We start from the raw sequence: 19,676 nt of genomic DNA, 5'->3' as shown, positions 1-19,676 counted from the left end.
TATGTAGTTAAATGAGAACCTCTCCTATAGTGATAATTAGGTTTATAATTGATGTTTGGCATATTTCGATATGTGTTGATGTTACTTTACCCATGTTTTAATCGCTTCTTGATGTTATTTAATCTTTAAAATGCCGAACATGGTTTAATTATTGGTTTTATGATTAATTGAGTTGTGTGTGGTGAATTAGCGTGTGTGGAGTGCCAAAATATGAAGAAAAGGTGCTCTAGGTAGAGGAAGAGAGATTGGATGCGTTGCATCTAATCTAGAAAAAAGATCAGATTTCGCGCACCCTTAGCAGTGAAGTCAGCCCATAGCATCCGCCATAGCATCCGCACCTGGGCAAAGCTGAGATGGAGGAACTAGAGGTGGATGCGTCGCATCCACCCTCGCATGCAAAGCTGAGAAATAGAGGACAAGGTGGATGCGTCGCATCCACCTTCGCAGGCAAAATTGAAATGGAGGACGAGGTGGATGCGTCGCATCCACCTTAGCATCAATCCCTGAAGCAAATTTGGTCTAGGAATATGAGAGCTTTGGCCCACGACTTTTGTACGCAATATATAAGCCAAAAACGCCTCCTTTAGGTTATCTAACATATTGGAGAAGAGGAAAAAGGCACAACAAAGTTCTAAAACCACAGAATTCGTCTTGAGTTCCTATTCTCTCTTTCTTTTATTGATTCTTATGCACTCTTGTGAATTTTTGATGATTGCCTGAATATGAGTGGCTAAGAACCCTATTGTTCTAGGGTCATGGGTATACATGAATGTTGATATTTAAAGTTTAATTTGACGAAGTTGATTTTATCATGTTGGGTTGTTTAATTAATTCTGTTTTTAATTATTTTGCTGAGTAGCTAACAGTGAAATACTATCTACGAATCTAGAGTTGAACTCGAAAGTGGGAACTCTAGATTGCATATAGAATTAAATAGAGCAAGTTCTTAAACCCGGGCATCGGGGAAAGCATTTGCAATTGGGATAGACATATACCTAATTGCCTTGCTCGGTTGCAATACAGGAATTGTAAATGCGTTCTTGTTAAATTTAATTCCATAGACATATAGGTATTAAGTTAGCTTGAATATGCAAGTAAGGGCTCGACAGATTCTTATGAGTAATATCAACACTGTCAACCAACAATCCAGATAAATCAATTAGTTATTTTAAGCTAAGAATGGAACATGATTGTTAAATAACCCGTGACCCTGGAATATTATCTCCCATTGATTGTTATTTAAAACTATTTAAGTGTTGTGTTGATTTTTAGTATTTCATTACTTGATAGTCTTTAGGTAGTAAATTAGACAATTATCTATTTTATAAGAAATCGCTTATATCGATAAGCTATTTGAGTTTGAATTAGTCAAAAGTTAATCATAAGTCCTCGTGGGAACGATACTCTATTCACTACTCTATTACTTGACGACCACATATACTTGCGTGAGTGTGTTTGGTCCCAACAAGTTTTTGGCGCCGTTGCCGGGGACCGAAAAATTAGCTACTTGACTGAGTTAAGCTGTTATTACTTATTTGTTCAAGTTTTAATTTTCAGTTTGCCTTGTTTGTATTCAGAGGCTCTTCTCTTGAATGCGGAGGAGTAGAAGTGCAAACAACCTACTTCCTTTTGATCCAGAAATTGAACGAACACTTCATAGAGTAAGAAAGGAAGTCGAAGCTAGAACGAGAATAGAAAGAGAGTTGGACATCGTAGTTCAACCACATCCAATAGAGATGGAAGGTAATGAAGAGCGTCCGGTGATTAAAGCCGCAAGGCCCAATCTTGCGAATATGACTTAGGCTATTGTGAAGCTTGATATCACTGGGCAGTTTAAACTCAAACAGTACATGGTATAGCTGATTCAGTCCACAGGACAATATGTGGGTCTATCTCATGAGGACCCGCAGAGGCACATTCAGAACTTCTTGGAAATTACGGACACTTACAATTATCCGAACATTTCCAAGGACTATGTCAGGCTGACACTATTTCCCTTTTCACTGTTGGGGGAAGATAAGGAATGGTTGTAAAAGGAGCCCGCAAACTCAATCCACACTTGGGATGATTTAGCAAGGAAATTTCTAATCAAGTTTTTTCCTACTAAGAAGACAAAATCGCTGAGAAGCCAAATTCTTGGGTTCCAACAACGGGATGGCGAGACACTTCGTCAAGCTTGGGATAGATACAAGAAGCTACTCAGAGACTGCCCGCATCATTGTCAGACTGATGAGGTATTGGGTCACACTTTTGTTGATGGGTTAGATGAAGCATCAAAGATGAATCTTGACTCAGCTTGTGAGGGTAGTTGCATGGCGAGGCCGTATAGTGAAATACAATTCTTGCTAAATAACTTCACTGCCAATGACCATAATTGGCAAGGAGATGGGGATGCAAGAAGAGCAATTAAACAGAAGTCAGCCGGGTTGATTGAGCTTGATGACTTCTCAGCCATGAGAGCAGATATTGCAAAGCTGGCGAATCAGATGAACCGAATGACAACACAAGAAATGCAACATGTACAACAGATGTCTATTTGTTGCGAAATATGTGGTGACAGTCATATGAGTGACATGTGCCCCACGAATCCTGAATCTATATACTATGTGGGGCAACAAAACAGAGGCCCTATGAATCAACATGCACAATATGGGAACACTTATATTCCAAATTGGAGGAATCATCCTAACTTCTCATGGGGCGAAAATTAACAGAATCAGAATCAGTATAGGCCTCAAGGAAATTTTAATCAGCCTCAGAAGCCACCCCAACAAATAGAAGAGAGTACGAATGACTTGCTGAAAAAGTTGTTGCTAGACAATCAACAGCTCAGGACCGATTTCAGAAATCTTGAGAGGCAAATGGGGCAGTTAGCAGCAAATCAAAATACTAGACCTACAGGTTCTCTTCCCAGTGATACAGAGAAGAACCCTCAAGTTAATGCAGTTACACTTAGAAACGGGAGGGAACTAGAGGAAGTGCCAAAGAAGAGAAAGGAAAAACCTATACCTGAGGGGGAGCTGACACCTAAGGCAATACACGAGTCAAAGGAAAATGATGCAAGTTCAGAGCGAATGGAGGCTACAAGGCCACCACCACCTTTCCCCTAGAGATTGCAGAAAAAGAATGACGATCGCATGTTCAACAAATTTCTCTCTATGTTGAGTCAGGTTCAATTAAACATTCCATTAGTGGATGTACTTCGTGAAATTCCAAAGTATGCTAAGTGCATAAAAGATATAGTGGCTCACAAGATGAAATTGTCTGAGTTCGAAACGGTTGCACTTACTAAGGAGTGCACATCAAGGGTCCAAAACAAGCTTCCCCAAAAGCTTAAGGATCCTGGCAGCTTCACCATTCCTGTGCGAATCGATAATATTGATGTGGGTCGTGCTCTTTGTGATTTGGGTGCAAGCATAAATCTGATGCCTTTGTCCTTGTTTAAACAATTGGGTCTGGGAGATCCGAGACCAACCACGGTGATGTTGCAATTAGCTGATAGGTCCATAGCCTACCCCGAAGGAGTGATTGAAGATGTGCTGCTGCAAATTGGGAAATTTATCTTCCCAGCTGACTTCATTATTCTAGATTTCGAGGCTGATGAACAAGTTCCAATCATATTGGGATGACCTCTCTTGGCTACTGGTGATGCAATAATTAACGTGAGGGAGGGGAAAATGATTATGAGGGTGGATAATGAGGAAGCAGTCTTCAATGTCTACAAAGCAATACAACTTCCCCGCCACTATGAGGAGCTCTCTATGATATCTGTTGTGGAGGTGGATGCGCAACTTCTCGACACGAGTGTATATCTAGAGGACTCTCTAGAAAAAGCAATCATGTTGTTTGATAGCTTGATGATTGATGATGAGGTTGAAAAAATGATGCATATCCTAGATGCATCATGTGCTTACATGCAAGGAATACACCCGTTTGAGCCCCTGAATAGGCCAAGTGGCCCCCCTCCAAAGCCGTCAATTGAAGAAGCTCCAAAATTGGAGCTTAAACCCCTACCCCCTCACCTTCAATATGCTTATTTGGGTAGTTCTGACACTTTAACCTGTTATTGTTTCTTCTCACTTGTCTAAATTGCAGGAAGAAAAGCTATTAAGGGTGCTACGTGAGCACAAGCGAGCAATTGGGTGGACAATGTCTGACATTAAAGGCATTAGTCCAGCTTTCTGCATGCACAAAATCCTCATGGAGGACGGACACAAGCCAAGTGTAGAGCATCAACGCTGACTAAATCCAATCATGAAAGAAGCTGTAAGAAAAGAAGTGATTAAGTGGCTTGATGCAGGTATTGTATTTCCAATCTCTGATAGTAAATGGGTAAGCCCCGTTCAATGTGTGCCGAAAAAAGGGGGATGACTGTAGTAGTTAATGAAAATAATGACTTAATTCCTACAAGAACTGTCACTGGATGGAGAATTTGCATAGATTATAGAAAATTGAACAATGCCACCCGGAAAGATCACTTTCCCCTTCCCTTTATTGACCAAATGCTTGATAGGTTAGCTGGCCAGGAATACTACTATTTCCTGGACGGTTATTCGGGGTATAATCAGATTGCTATAGCCCCAGAGGACCAAGAGAAAACTACATTTACATGTCCTTATGGCACGTATGCGTTCAAGAGAATGCCCTTCGGCCTTTGTAATGCACCTGCGACTTTTCAAAGGTGTATGATGGCTATTTTTACTGACATGGTTGAAAGATTTGTAGAAGTATTCATGGACGATTTTTCTGTGTTTGGATGTTCTTTTGATAATTGCTTGATGAACCTTGATATAGTGCTTGCTAGGTGTGAAGAGACAAACTTGGTGCTAAACTGGGGAAAATGCCATTTCATGGTACGTGAAGGTATAGTTTTGGGGCACAAGGTGTCAAAAGATGGTCTACAGGTGGATAAAAAGGTGGAGACGATTGAGAAATTTCCCCCACCGACATCCGTCAAAGGCATTCGCAGTTTCTTGGGTCATACAGGTTTTTATTGTCATTTTATTAAAGATTTTTCGAAAATTTCTTCTCCTTTGTGCAGGCTTCTAGAGAAAGATGTCACCTTCAAGTTTGATAATGCATGTCTGAAAGCATTTGAGGAGCTGAAGGGAAGATTGGTGACCGCACCAATTATCATTGGCCCAGATTGGGCACAACCATTTGAGTTGATGTGCGATGCAAGTGACATAGCAATCAGAGCGGTTTTGGGGCAAAGGAGGGATAAAATCTTTCACTCCATTTATTATGCGAGCAAAATTATGAATCCAGCTCATATGAATTATACAGTTACTGAAAAGGAGTTACTTGCAGTGGTATGGGCGTTTGACAAGTTCAGATCCTATCTAGTGGGAACCAAAGTCATCGTCTATACAGATCATTCAGCTATCAGATACTTGTTTGAAAAGAAAGACGCCAAGCCGAGGCTGATTCGTTGGGTCCTCCTCTTGCAAGAATTTGACTTAGAGATCCGAGATCGAAAAGGGACAGAAAATCAAGTGGCGGATCATTTGTCCAGATTAGAAAGTCGGAACCATGTAGCTGAAGGAGGGTCAATCAAAGAAACATTTCCTGATGAGCAATTATTAGCAGTCACCTCAGGTGAAGCCCCATGGTATGCAGATTATGTGAATTTTATTGCAAGTGGGGTGACACCACTAGAATTGACACCTGACAATAGAAGAAAATTCTTAAATGATGTAAGGCTCTACATGTGAGATGAGCCATTCTTATATAGGCAGTGCGCAGATCAGTTGGTGAGAAGGTGTGTTCCTGAGGAAGAGATGAACGCTATACTGCATGACTGCCATGCTTCGCCATATGGAGGTCATCACGGCGGGGATAGAACCGCCCAAAAAGTGCTACAATCAGGTTTCTATTGGCCAAAATTGTTTAAGGATGCACATGCCTTTGTTAAAAATTGTGATAGATGCCAAAGAACCGGAACTATCACGAGGAAACACGAGATGCCCTTGCAAAATATTCTAGCAGTAGAGCTTTTTGATGTTTGGGGGATTGATTTCATGGGACCATTCTCATATTCTAATGGGCACAGGTACATCTTGGTGGCGGTCGACTATGTTTCTAAGTGGGGTGGAGGCCATTGCTCTTCCTACTAATGACGCAAAGGTAGTGGTAAGCTTTGTAAAGAAGCACATCTTCACACGTTTTGGGACTCCAAGAGTGTTGATAAGCGACGGGGGAACTCACTTTTGTAACAAATTGCTGAACAATATTCTTGCAAAATATAGAGTTAAGCACAAGGTTTCCACTCCCTATCATCCCCAAATGAGTGGTCAAGTAGAAGTTTCCAACAGAGAAGTAAAGCAGATTTTGAAAACAATAGTAAGTGGGAATAGAAAGGACTGGGCCGGGAAGCTAGATGACGCATTATGGGCGTATCGCACTGCATGCAAGACCCCCATAGGTACTTCTCCGTACAGGTTGGTTTATGGGAAGGCATGCCATTTGCCCGTCGAGCTTGAACACAAAGCATATTGGGCGATTAAAAAGCTAAATATGGAGATGGACTTGGCCGGTGAGAAGAGATTGCTACAACTCAACGAGCTTGATGAGTTTCGATTGCATGCGTATGAAAATGCCAAATTGTATAAAGAAAAGACCAAAAGGTGGCATGATAAGCACATCCAACATCGTGAGTTTGAGCCAGGTCAAGAATTTCTCTTGTTTAATTCAAGGCTAAAGGTTTTTCCAGGAAAGCTTAAATCTTGATGGTCGGGTCCGTTTGAAGTGGTTAGTGTGAAACCTCATGGTACGGTAGAATTGCGTGATACAGGTTCCAATGCGACATTCTTGGTAAATGGCCAGAGAGTAAAACACTATTGGGGTGGTGACATTTCACGTCATAAGACCTCGATGGATTTAGTGGAGGCATGAAGAACGTGTTGCGTCGTGCCGCGACGTTAAATCAGGTGCTTCTTGGGAGGCCACCCAAGTTAGTTAGTTCATTGTTTTGTAGGAATTAGATCATGTATGTAAAAAAATAAATAAATAAAAAATAAATAAAAAAAAACTCGGTCTAGATATGGGAAAGCAGAGGGGATGCGTCGCATCCCCCTCAGCATGAAAAAAATTGACGGACCAATTGCTCAAGGCAGTGAAGTCTGTCTATCACGTCCGCGTCGCGTCCAACCAATTTTTGGAGAAAGCAGAGGGGATGCGTCGCGTCCAAGCTCGCACGCACAGGTAAGTGCTATATTTTAACACATCGTAGGCCAAAAACAAAATTCAAACATAAGAGCAAACACGACACCCTAACATAAAAAGCCCGTCTCCCTCGTTCTTTCTTTAATCCCAATTGCGACGCATCCAAACGTGACAGGTACGCATCATCTTCTTCGTTCTTTCTTTTTCTTCTCTCCTAATTCTCCTCTCTTCCCTCTCTCAATGGTAGCAACAAGTTAGGTTTTGCCAATTTCAAATATCACACATGTGATTAAGAGAGGAACTGAAAAAGCCTGAGGTTTAGGGCTGTCGTTCTTGTTAGTTGTAATGGTTGCGAGATGATAAACTATAATTCCCTTCATCTCGTTAATTTTGGGAGGGTAGTCGCATTACCCAACTGATAGAATGAACTAGGCACAACTGTTGCATATCACATGTTCGATGAATTGACCGTGAGGTAAATTTGGGCGCCGGTGAAGTCTGAGTAACCGAGCAACATTGGTATATGCTTGTGTATAAGTGTGAGGTTGTTTGTGTTGATTGTGTACAACAATGTTTTGAGCCTATGATATATTGTCTAAATGAATTGAACATCCGGCCCATGCTAGACATCTTGAATTATAAAGTGTTACTCGATTTACATTGTGTGAGCGCTATGCGTAATAATATGTCGTGAGAATAAGTGTGGGGTCGAGTGAGGTGCTATGTGCAATTGAACATGATTAGTGAGCGTCGCTCGGATAAACCTCATGTTGGGCATAATGATATCTATATAGCCATGAGCTATAGTTTCATGAAGTATTGAATGGCATGACTCTGCGAATAATTAGAAGTGTAAGCTGTTGCAACTGTTTTAAGAGCTAAACTTCACTGTTTTATACACTAATTGTTGATTTCTTTGCATTGCAGGTAATTAGGTTCGTAAAATGGCAGCAACGAGTAAACCGTCCAAGCAACAAGACAAAGATAATAACAAGCAACCGCCCAAAAAGCCTACCGGAAAGGCAGCAGGTGCCCCAAATCCACAGAAAAAAAGGAAGCGGATGGAGAAGGAAAAAGAACTGCAGCCTAGGCAGTTAAGTGATGATTTAGAGCAATAAGAAGAGGAACCATTAGTCAGGAGGACAGTGAAGAAGGGTATTACAAAAACATCATTAAATCCACCAAGCACAGGGATAGAGAAAAGCCTTCAGAAAGAGTGATCCGACTGAGAAGGGAAAGGAGAAGATTACTGCAGAATCTGAATCCGAATCCGATTCGGATAATGACCTTCTACATGTCGACATGAGTGATGAAGATGAGGGTGAACCCATAGACCGAGTTGCCTGGGAGAAGAACTTTGTTAATGAGAAGGCATTCCGAGCCTATAATAAGATACTGGGTTCAAAGAAGTACATTCCAGAAAAGCCGATCAACATCGGAACACTTAAGAAAAAGTACCCAGAGTTTCTGAAATCAATTCGCGAGGTGCAACAATAGGGACCCATCTTGAAGGGTCACGGCAAAGCCAACCTCACTATTGTTAGAGAGCTTTACGCCAATTGGCGTCACGCCAGGGGCAATATTGTGAGAGTAAGAGGGGTAGATATTAATGTGTCAGCTGAAGCTCTGAATAATTTCTTAGGGGTGCCACACACACTAACAGATAGGTTTGACTCCATATGTAAAACACCAGATTATGCACACATTAAGTCTGTCCTATGCCCTACCAGGAAGGATGCAGATTGGAAGCATGGGAGTATGGAGTACCATTCTATAGCCAAGGAATTCATGAGTGCGTTAGCACGTGTGGCTCTAAATTTCATATGCAACCGCCTGATGCCATGCCAACACAAAACTGATGTTCCCTCGTCACCGCGCACTAGTATTGTATGCTTTATTGGAGGGGATACCGCTCAACTTAGGAGCCATCATGCATGATCAAATGCAGCGCACCAGGATGAATTACAAGTGGAGGCTGTTCTTTGCAAATACCCTATCGACTTTCTTGATAGAGATGGGAGTAATATGGGACAAGGAGAATGACGACATTGAGGCTAAAGCTCCAGGACCATACGATGTCACTCATGTTCTAGAGCCGAACAAGGGAAGGTCTTCTAAGCTCACCATTCAACAGTTATTTGAGCAGATGTAGGCAGATATGCAAGAGAACCGGGCTAAGTTGATAGTGACTCGTGTCGAGTTGAGTGCCACCAGGGATGAGTTGAGTCAGACTCGTGCGGATCTAAGCCGAGTCCAGATTGAGCAGGCAACGATGATGAGGGAGATATCATTACTCCTCAGAGCTCTAGTTCAACGTACAGATATAGACATCTCACAGCTGATTGCATCGTCCACTGCCGGACCATCCACTCCTGTTCCTCCTATAGTCCCTGAGGCTCCACACACCAGGCCTACTGAGGTCGATGTACCACCTGCTACAGAATCAGCTCCAGTTGGTGATGATAGGATAATGACAGCCCTCCATATGCGTGAGGATGATGTTGCAAGGCCGGAGGGGGTCTTGATGAATGCCATGGATGCCGATGCTCTTCCACAGACTGCGGATGAGCCTTCCACCTTGACTTGAGGGAGTTTCTTCTCACCCTACTTTACCTTATTTGTGTGCATTGGGGACAACGCACAGTTCTAAGTGTGGGGTGGAGGTTATTCATATTGTTTTTTGTATGGATGAATGTACTAAACTGTTACAATTTGATTGTTGGGGGCTGTAAGGATTAATGGCATGTAATAGTAATAAATTCATCTATATGGAGTAACTCTCAGAGTTGATTCTTGAAATTAGTTTAGTATTAAAAAAAAATAATAATTTTTTTTAGAGTAGTAGCCTTGAGTAATTAGTAAAATTTTTGTGTAGGTAGTAATAATCCCTTGTGGTTTTTCTTTGTGCATCGGTTCTTTTCCATGGGATGTATTTTGAACCGGGTAGTAAAAATTTTAATTTTTTTTTCTTTCTTTCCTTTGAGAATAGATTAGAGTTTAGAAAATAAATAGAGGAAGAAATATGAGATTCATAGGGGTTCTTGACTTATTTGATAGTAGCATGTTCAGGTTTTGGCATGTGTAGTGCCTTTCCTATGTTTTAAAATTGATCATGAAGCCTTTATAAATTGGATAGCATGTTTTGTGGCACCTATTTCTTGTTTTCTTGACTTGTGTTCACTTTGCGCTTCATGCTCAATATCTCGTGGCTCCATGAATACTTGCATTACTTGAGAGTCGGAATGTGATCGTCCTTAGTGAGTCATGTGCCATGTGTGGTGAGATTTTTGTGTTGTCCATGTATTGTACTTGTGTCTAGAACTTGCCCGGTATGTGAGTTGAAGCGAAATTTTAGGTGATGCTCGGTTTGAAAAATAATTTTAGGCTTTCTTTGATCTTTTTGAGCTTATTGCTTATCACAAATAAAATCTATCCCTAGTTAACCCTTTTGAGCCTGTAGACCTTTTATTTGGTACCCACATTACAAGCCTATACCCTTTTTATTCTTAATTGACATTGTTTTGATCCTTTTACCTCTTAAAGCACTTTAATTGTTAGATGAGCGCTAAAAGAAGTAAGAAGGGACTAAGTGTGGGGTGACTTTTGAGTGTAACCAATGAAAGAAAGAAGGGTGCACTTATTTTGTAAAATAATACACCACTAGCGGAAAGAAGAGAAAAATCTGGAAAAAAAAAAGAAAAAAAGAAAAATATAGAGGAATAAATTGTTGTCTTGTTCTTGCTAGTGGGTATGAATTAAAGTAGTGCTTAAAGAAAGAGGAAATATTGTTGGGGTGATATTATTTGTGAAATTGAAGTGGTGTTGAAGAATTTGCGCTTAAGTTATTTGATGATGTGTTAAAGTGCTTAGGAGGTTGAGTCACTATTCCTAAAATATATCCTACCTTTCCCTTAGCCCACATTACAACCATGAAAAAGTCCTAATTGATTTTAGATCGAGCGAGCTTACATTAGTAGAGATTTACATTAAGGGCAAGCCTATGGTACCAATTGCATGCATGTGACTTCTCTGTGAGAGTGAGCGATTTTCTTTGATATATGTGAGTCATTAAAATATTTGATCATGAGATTCGAATGTGTGGATTGAACTCGCTCTCTTGTTCTTGTTGTGAGGGCACATGGTTTCACGAGGGATAGGTAATGTTATTAGACTTCTCTATGATGTTGGTTGTTCAAGCCATGAGTACATTGTGATATTGAGTCAGTTTTTGAGGTTAGGATTGTTGTGAGCATGTTGTCTTTATTTGAATATGTTTAAAGAAGGGCATAAGTAAAGGGAAGTGTGTGTGATGCATAGTCTAGAGCCTAATTGTTGCAAATAACCATGGTCATAGGTGCAGTGTGTTTTGAATGATAAGAGCTTAATTTTGTTTCGTCTATTATAGGATGGTTTGTTCGAGGAAGAACAAAGGTTTAAGTGTGGGGTAGTGATGTTTGGCATATTTCGATATGTGTTGATGTTACTTTACCCATATTTTAACCGCTTCTTGATGTTATTTGATCTTTAAAATGCCCAACATGGTTTAATTATTGGTTTTATGACTAATTGAGTTGTGTGTGGTGAATTAGGGTGTGTGGAGTACAAAAATATGAAGAAAAGGTGCTCTAGGTAGAGGAAGAGAGATTGGATGCGTAGCATCCAATCTAGAAAAAAGATCAGATTTCGCGCACCCTTAGCAGTGAAGTCAGCCCATAGCATCCGCCATAGCATCCGCACCTGGGCAAAGCTGAGATGGAGGAACTAGGGGTGGATGCGTCGCATCCACCCTCGCATGCAAAGCTGAGAAATAGAGGACAAGGTGGATGCGTCGCATCCACCTTCGCAGGCAAAATTGAAATGGAGGACGAGGTGGATGCGTCGCATCCACCTTAGCATCAATCCCTGAAGCCGATTTGGACTAGGAATAGGAGAGCTTTGGCCCACGACTTTTGTACGCAATATATAAGCCAAAAACGCCTCCTTTAGGTTATCTAACATATTGGAGAAGAGGAAAGAGGCACAACAAAGTTCTAAAACCACAGAATTCGTCTTGAGTTCCTATTCTCTCTTTCTTTTATTGATTCTTATGCACTCTTGTGAATTTTTGATGATTGCCTGAATATGAGTGGCTAAGAACCCTATTGTTCTAGGGTCATGGGTATACATGAATGTTGATGTTTGAAGTTTAATTTGACGAAGTTGATTTTATCATATTGGGTTGTTTATTTAATTCTGTTTTTAATTATTTTGCTGAGTAGCTAACAGTGAAATACTATCTACGAATCTAGAGTTGAACTCGAAAGTGGGAACTCTAGATTGCATATAGAATTAAATAGAGCAAGTTCTTAAACCCGGGCATCGGGGAAAGGATTTGCAATTGGGATAGACATATACCTAATTGCCTTGCTCGGTTGCAATACAGGAATTGTAAATGCGTTCTTGTTAAATTTAATTCCATAGACATATAGGTATTAAGTTAGCTTGAATAGGCGAATAAGGGCTCCACAGATTCTTATGAGTAATATCAACCCTGTCAACCAACAATCCAGATAAATCAATTAGTTATTTTAAGCTAAGAATGGAACATGATTGTTAAATAACCCGTGACCCTGGAATATTATCTCCCATTGATTGTTATTTAAAACTATTTAAGTGTTGTGTTGATTTCTAGTATTTCATTACTTGATAGTCTTTAGGTAGTAAATTAGACAATTATCTATTTTATAAGAAATCGCTTGAATCGATAAGCTATTTGAGTTTGAATTAGTCAAAAGTTAATCATAAGTCCTCGTGGGAACGATACTCTATTCACTACTCTATTACTTGACGACCACGTATACTTGCGTGAGTGTGTTTGGTCCCAACAATAATATAGCATAAATAGGTAAAAATGGGTGAATCTTGATATCATCTTCATATAAGGATTAAGAGTCTTATGAGCTTTCTTCATTCTTCAATGTCGGGAAAACTATAATAATCAAACTATGATATTTTTATATACACAATTAACATAAGAAGAGCAACTGGACACCAGTGGTTAAAAAAGCCACTAAAATCTAAACTCATAACATTGTGATTTGAATTTGTAATTTCTTGATCATTGAATTGTCCCAAAAGGGCAGTCAAAACTCAAAAGTATGATTCACTACATGTTTCCAGGCGTTTGAACATGATTAGAAGCTATGGATATACAAAAGAATTAAAAGGAAAACGAAAGTAAAGGACGATTATATACTGATTTGTTTATGAATCAATGTCACACAAATGCTGTAATTTTGTCTTTTTTATTTAAAAAATATATATTTGGCGAAGAACCAACTTCTGTTAAACTGTCTAATTTGTCAAGACGTCTAGCAGTTTGCATACCTACCGCAAACCCACCAATAATTTAATTAATGTATAACCTCAATGTTTCCTTCTTATTCCTTTAACTCTGTGGAAATGCCACCACACATAGAAGACCAAAATAACACTTGACATATGGATGTTGGTACAAAAGGTAGCAGGCTTAACAGTTAACAGTAGTTTTAGTGAATTTGTAGTTTTCAAAAAACATTTATTCCTTTTATTTTAATTTATATGACATAGTTTGAATAGACATCTAATATTAGTCTTAGATTGCTCGTTTTTCCTTCATGATGAGCCCAAGTTACGGCAGCTCCGGATTGTTCTTTTCGAAACAGATTAAAAAAAGTATATTACATAAATTGAGATAAAGTAAATTAAAAAATTATTAGATGTAGAACAATATTAAATATCTAGAAGGTTTTGCAAGGTCAAGAGTGAATGGAAGGAGACTAGAAAAAAGAAACGGCAAATGGTCAAATATATTCCTGTATTTTTGAAAATGGTCTAAGAATACCCCTCGCTATACTATTGGGCTATATATACCTTTCCCGTCATACTTTGGAACAAATATACCCTTATTTTGGATGGAGTGCCACGTGTCAGCACCAGATGAAAATGACCAATTTTATTTTTTTATCCGATCCGTTTTTAAAAACCCACCACCCGACCCGTTTTAAAATTCAGTTCTTTTAAAGCATATATTTTGTAAAAATTAGATTTTTTTTTTTTGTAAAAACTGAAAAAAAAAAAGTAATTTGCAAAATATATATTTTTAAGTCTTTTTATTTTTTTTAAAGTATTTTTTTTGTAAAAACTGAAAAAAAAATATTTTTTTTAAAAATGATTTGAAAACTGAAAAATATATATTCTATAAAAACTGAAAAAAGGAATTTGCAAAATATGTATTTTTCGGTTTTTTCAGTTTTTGAAAGTATTTGTTTCGTAAAAATTGAAAAAAAAAAGATTTTGCAAAATATTTTTATTTTTTTAAAACTAATGCATATGTAGTCCACTGCTTTAGGAGAGTCTTTTTTTCCAGTTTTTACAAAAAACATACTTTAAAAAAACTGAAAAGACTTAAAAATATATATTTTATAAATTCCTTTTTTTTTTTCCAATTTTTACGGAATATATATTTTTCAGTTTTTAAAGCATTTTTAATTTTTTTTCCAGTTTTTACAATAAAAATACTTTAAAAATACTGAAAAGACTTAAAAATATATATTTTGCAAATTAACTTTTTTTTTTTCCAGTTTTTACAAAATAAAATCTAGTTTTTACAAAATATATGCTTTAAAAAAGCTGAATTTTAAAACGGGTCGGGTGGTGGGTTTTTAAAAACGGATCGGATAAAAAAATGAAATGGGTCATTTTCATCTGGTGCTGACACGTGGCACTCCATCCAAAATAAGGGTATATTTGTTCTAAAATATGACGAGAAGAGTATATATAGCCCAATAGTATAACGAGGGGTATTCTCCGATCATTTTCGAAAATACAAGAGTATATTTGACCCTTTGATAAAATAAAAAAAAAAAATTGGATCTACCTTCCTTAGTAGTACAGCCTAAAACAAACCAACAAACATTCACATAGTCACTCATTTCCCAAGAATTTCTCACTCGTGAGAAATCAACACTAACTTTGAGAGATTCACTCAGTCCCAAGAATTAGCCACGGATTCAACACTAATCTTTTTGAATATATAAACAAACCAAAAACACACTTTTCTCCCCACGGTATCGGTCAACCGTTACTCGTCCAAAAACCAGTTAGCTTCCAAGAATTATCACAACACACAAATCCTACCCTTAAGAATCACCACCATCACCACCAACCACCACCACCAGCGTCATATAATGTCGTCTTCTCCGGTCGGTGTCGCCACCTCAGATAACGGTTTTTCTGGTAGTTTAGCCTCGCCATGTTGCACCAATAACTCAAAGGATTCCATGGAGGATTTAGTTGCTTTGAAGATCAGCCTCTTGGGTGATTATCATATTGGAAAGACTAGTTTTTTGGTTAGTCCTTACTACTAGAATTATCTTTCCATGCAACATTATCGGCATGCAGAGGTAGATGTAGAATTTAAATGTAATAGGTGCACCCAGGGATGGAAGTAAAGGAAGGCAATATAATAGGTTTAATGAATTTCATTCGCTTGAAAATTAGACTGCAGGAATAGGAGAAAAATAATTTTTTGAATTACATATCAACCATTATTATATAAATTCCTTATTTCACCACATCTTAATTCATCTGCATATTTTAGAACATTTTTTCTAGTATTCTATATATTCGTGTGTATTCTTACTATTCGAGTTTATATATTGGATCTCTCTAGCTTGAAACTCGTTATTTCCATATGTAATCATGTTTTTTTTTCATTCAGACAAAGTATGTAGGAAAGGAGAAAGGGGAAGAAGGTTTTTCAATAACAGGGTTAAACCATATGGACAAAACTCTGTGTGTTAGAGGTGCTAGGATCTCCTATAGCATTTGGGAAGTCGAAGGTATATAAATCCAATTCCTTCTTTAATTTATTTTATCTTAAGCAGTAGCATTCTAAAGGTACAACAATGTGAACAAGAACTAATTGTTTAAGGAGAGATTTTCTAAATTAATCTTGACGATTCGATAATTATAATGCAGGTGACGTTTCTCATATTCCAGTAGCTTGTAAAGACTCAGTAGCAATGTTGTTTATGTTTGATCTCACAAGTCGGTGTACGTTGAATAGGTATGAGTCTCTTTTTTCCTCCTTTTTAAGAAGATGAAATTAACTAGAGGATGATTACCTGTGATTATCTTGGTGAATAACAGTGTCATTAGCTGGTATCAACACGCACGGAAATGGAATCAGGTAAGAAGATCGAAAGTTTCCTTTTATATTTTCTTGATTTATGTTTCCTGTAATTTGTTCTTTCTAGATGAAATATTAAAGGGTATATGTTAATGTGATTTCCATTTTGTTTTCAGACAGCCATTCCAGTTCTAATAGGGACCAAGTTTGATGATTTTGCCCAATTACCATTAGATGTCCAATGGACGATAGCTTTACAGGTATCATTCTCTTAATTTATGTGTGACACCAATCAAGGATGAAAAGCATTGAATTCTAAAGTATTGCTTAAGAAAAAATAAAGTTCATTTGCTAACAAGTTTTAGGAATTTCGATATAGATTTAAGATACAATATGCATCGACAATATAAAAAAAATTCAGATTATCAATTGTTAATGTTGTTTAATTTGCATGTTAATTATTATTTTTACTAGGTTACAGTTAATACTTTTCATAGAAATTTACTAGTTATTAACTTAATAGTGGTGTGATTGTAATTTTTTATGTCAGTCAATACGGTTAAGCTTAACTCAATTTGTACTCATTGTGTTCCAATGATTCTTTGAACAGGCAAGAGCATATGCTAAGGCACTAAACGCAACCTTATTCTTCTCAAGTGCAACCTACAATATAAATGTGAATAAGATCTTCAAGTTCATTACAGCCAAGATCTTCAACTTACCATGGACATTGGAGCGTAATCTCACCATTGGAGAACCCATTATAGACTACTAGATTTTCTTCCATTTTTTTTTTGTATTAATTGAACCCCTCTTTTCCCAAAGAAGAAAACAAGATAAAAAAAAACATTTTGAATGTAGATATGAGAAAATTTGTAAATCTCCTAGAAAAACAAATGACTCTGCATAGTCAACCGGTCACTGGATCTTGTTAGTATTGCTACGACCAGTGAAAATTCGGGTTGACTTGGTATGTCATTTTGTAAAATGGAGAAATCTGGATAACATTTTTCTTGTTTTCTTTCTACTGCACTATGACGTTTACAATTTTTTTAACAGAGGATTTACTGTGTCGGGCCCTCCCAATGTTGAAGTCCCAATATAATGGCTAGAGATAAATGGCACTTCATTGCAAATGCATCTATTTTCGGTCGAAAACTTTCTGCTTGTTTTCAGTTACTTCATTATCGGAACAGAGTATTTCTGTCCCAACCTGAAATTCCACCTTCGGGACCGTGATGACGCCTAACATTTTACTTGCTAGACAAGCCAACGTTGGAATAATTTTAACTATTTTTTTTTAACAATTTAATTTAATTAATAATAAAGAAACTAATAACTGGAATACAATCTGAAATAAAGTGAGTAAACCATAGTAATAACGATGTCTAAATACCATCTCAGATCTAGTGTCACAAGTGCACGAACTACTACTAGAATAATACAAATAAGGGTCTGAATGAAAGTAAAATTGTCCGACAGAAATACACAGCTAAAATAAAGTAGATGGGGACTTTAGAGCTGCGAACGCCGTGCAGCTATACCTCAAGTTTCCTCTGGATAGCTGAATCCGAGCAAATCTACTGTACGCCGCTGGGACCAACTCCGATATCTGCATAAGAAGTGCAGAGTGTAGTATGAGTACAACCGACCCCATGTACCTAGTAAGTGCCGAGCCTAACCTCGACGAAGTAGTGACGAGGCTAAGGCATGTCACTTACATTAACATGTACGCAATAATAATAATAATAATAATAATAATAATAATAATAATAATAATAATAATAATAATAATAATAATAATAATAATAATAATAATAATAATAATAATAATAACAACAACAATATAGGAGAACAAGAATAGAAATTAAATCGGTAAATCATATCAACAATCAATCCAACTCCGCAGTCATAACCAATTATTACTTAAATCACTTTCCGTTGCTGCGTGTAACCCGATCCCATAATATATTCATATTCAATTCCGTTACTGCATGCAATCCGACTCCACAATATATTTATTTTCATTTAATTTCGTTGCGGTGTGCAACCCGATCCTCAAATATATTCACTTTCAATCAATTCTGTTACGGCGTGCAACCCGCTCCTCCAATATATTCACTTTCAATCAATTCTGTTGCGGCGTGAAACCCGCTCCTCCAATATATTCACTTTAATTTCTGTTACGACGTGCAACCCGTTCCTCCAATATATTCACTTTAATTTCTGTTGTGGCGTGCAACCCGCTCCTCAATAATATAATTTACCAATTCTTATAAAAGAAATTATTCCAATAAATGCAACAATTAATATGAAATTATAAGACAACAAGCATATAATAATTATGATTTATTTAGAAACAAGTGATGACAAGTAGCAATTAATTGTTAAAATTAAGGAGGAAATAGGCAATTTAATATTTAGTATGCTAAGTGTCAAGTAATAATTAAGTCACATAAATCAAATAAGCATGTAGCAAATATAGCATGGATTCAAGGCATAATATTGAGCAAGGAATATGAGAAAAATAATTAATATAATAATTAATTCATGATTTAAAATAATTTATGATTTTCAGATAAATGTGCAAACAATCAATTTGATGACGTATAATCACTCGTCACCTCGCCTATACGTCGTTACACATGAAATTCACGTAACAATAATTCAAGGGTTCTATTCCCTCAAGTCTAGGTTAACCACGATACTTACCTCGCTTCGCAACCAAATTCAAGATTCCAATAAACTTTTGCCTCGCGAATTGATGTCCGAAAGCTTCAAATCTAGTCACAAACAATTCAATATTCTGAACACGAACCGTAGGAATTAATTATATATGAAATTACTAATTTTTCGGATTAAAATCCGAAATTTATTTTAAAAACAGACAGTGTGACCCACGTCTCGAATCCAGGAAAAACTCACGAAATTTGAACATCCGTTCCGATACGAGTTTAACCATACAAAAATTATCGAATTCTGATATCGGATTGGCTTTCAAATCTTAAATTTTTATTTTTGGAAGATTTTATAAAAATTTGATTCATGATGTAAATGAGTATGGAATCATGAAATATAACTAATTTCGGATAAAGAATACTTACCCAACTCAAACTCGTAAAAAATGCCTATGAAATCGCCCAAAATCGAGGTCTAAAACTCTAAATATGAACAAAAGTATCGGACTCTGGACATATATATTGTCCAGGCAAGTCGCATATGTGAGATGCGACTTGTCTCAAAATTTTCAAGCCAAAAATTACGGTACCAACCTTCAGTCAATCGATCATAACTTTCTGTATAAATGTCCAAACGATGAATGGTTTACTTTCTAGAAACTAGAATCAAAGGGTTACAACTT

The 19,676-nt window shown here is 37.5% G+C and overlaps 1 protein-coding gene across 1 annotated transcript; it reads left to right on the top strand.

The window, feature by feature from the left end:
- The first annotated feature begins 15,238 nt into the window (after nt 1-15,238).
- On the top strand, nt 15,239-17,371 carry LOC104111271 (septum-promoting GTP-binding protein 1-like). The gene is made up of 6 exons (XM_009620937.4): nt 15,239-15,533; nt 15,905-16,025; nt 16,165-16,252; nt 16,336-16,375; nt 16,492-16,575; nt 16,926-17,371. Exons 1-6 carry the CDS (start codon nt 15,372-15,374, stop codon nt 17,088-17,090), a joined length of 660 nt encoding a protein of 219 aa, XP_009619232.1. The 5' UTR covers nt 15,239-15,371; the 3' UTR covers nt 17,091-17,371.
- The last annotated feature ends 2,305 nt before the right edge of the window (nt 17,372-19,676 follow it).

The sequence above is a fragment of the Nicotiana tomentosiformis genome, chromosome 5 (genome assembly GCF_000390325.3).
Source record: "Nicotiana tomentosiformis chromosome 5, ASM39032v3, whole genome shotgun sequence".
Taxonomy (NCBI): Eukaryota; Viridiplantae; Streptophyta; class Magnoliopsida; order Solanales; family Solanaceae; genus Nicotiana; species Nicotiana tomentosiformis.
The sequence above is the reverse complement of the archived record's forward strand: the minus strand, read 5'-3'. Positions and strand labels throughout refer to the sequence as shown.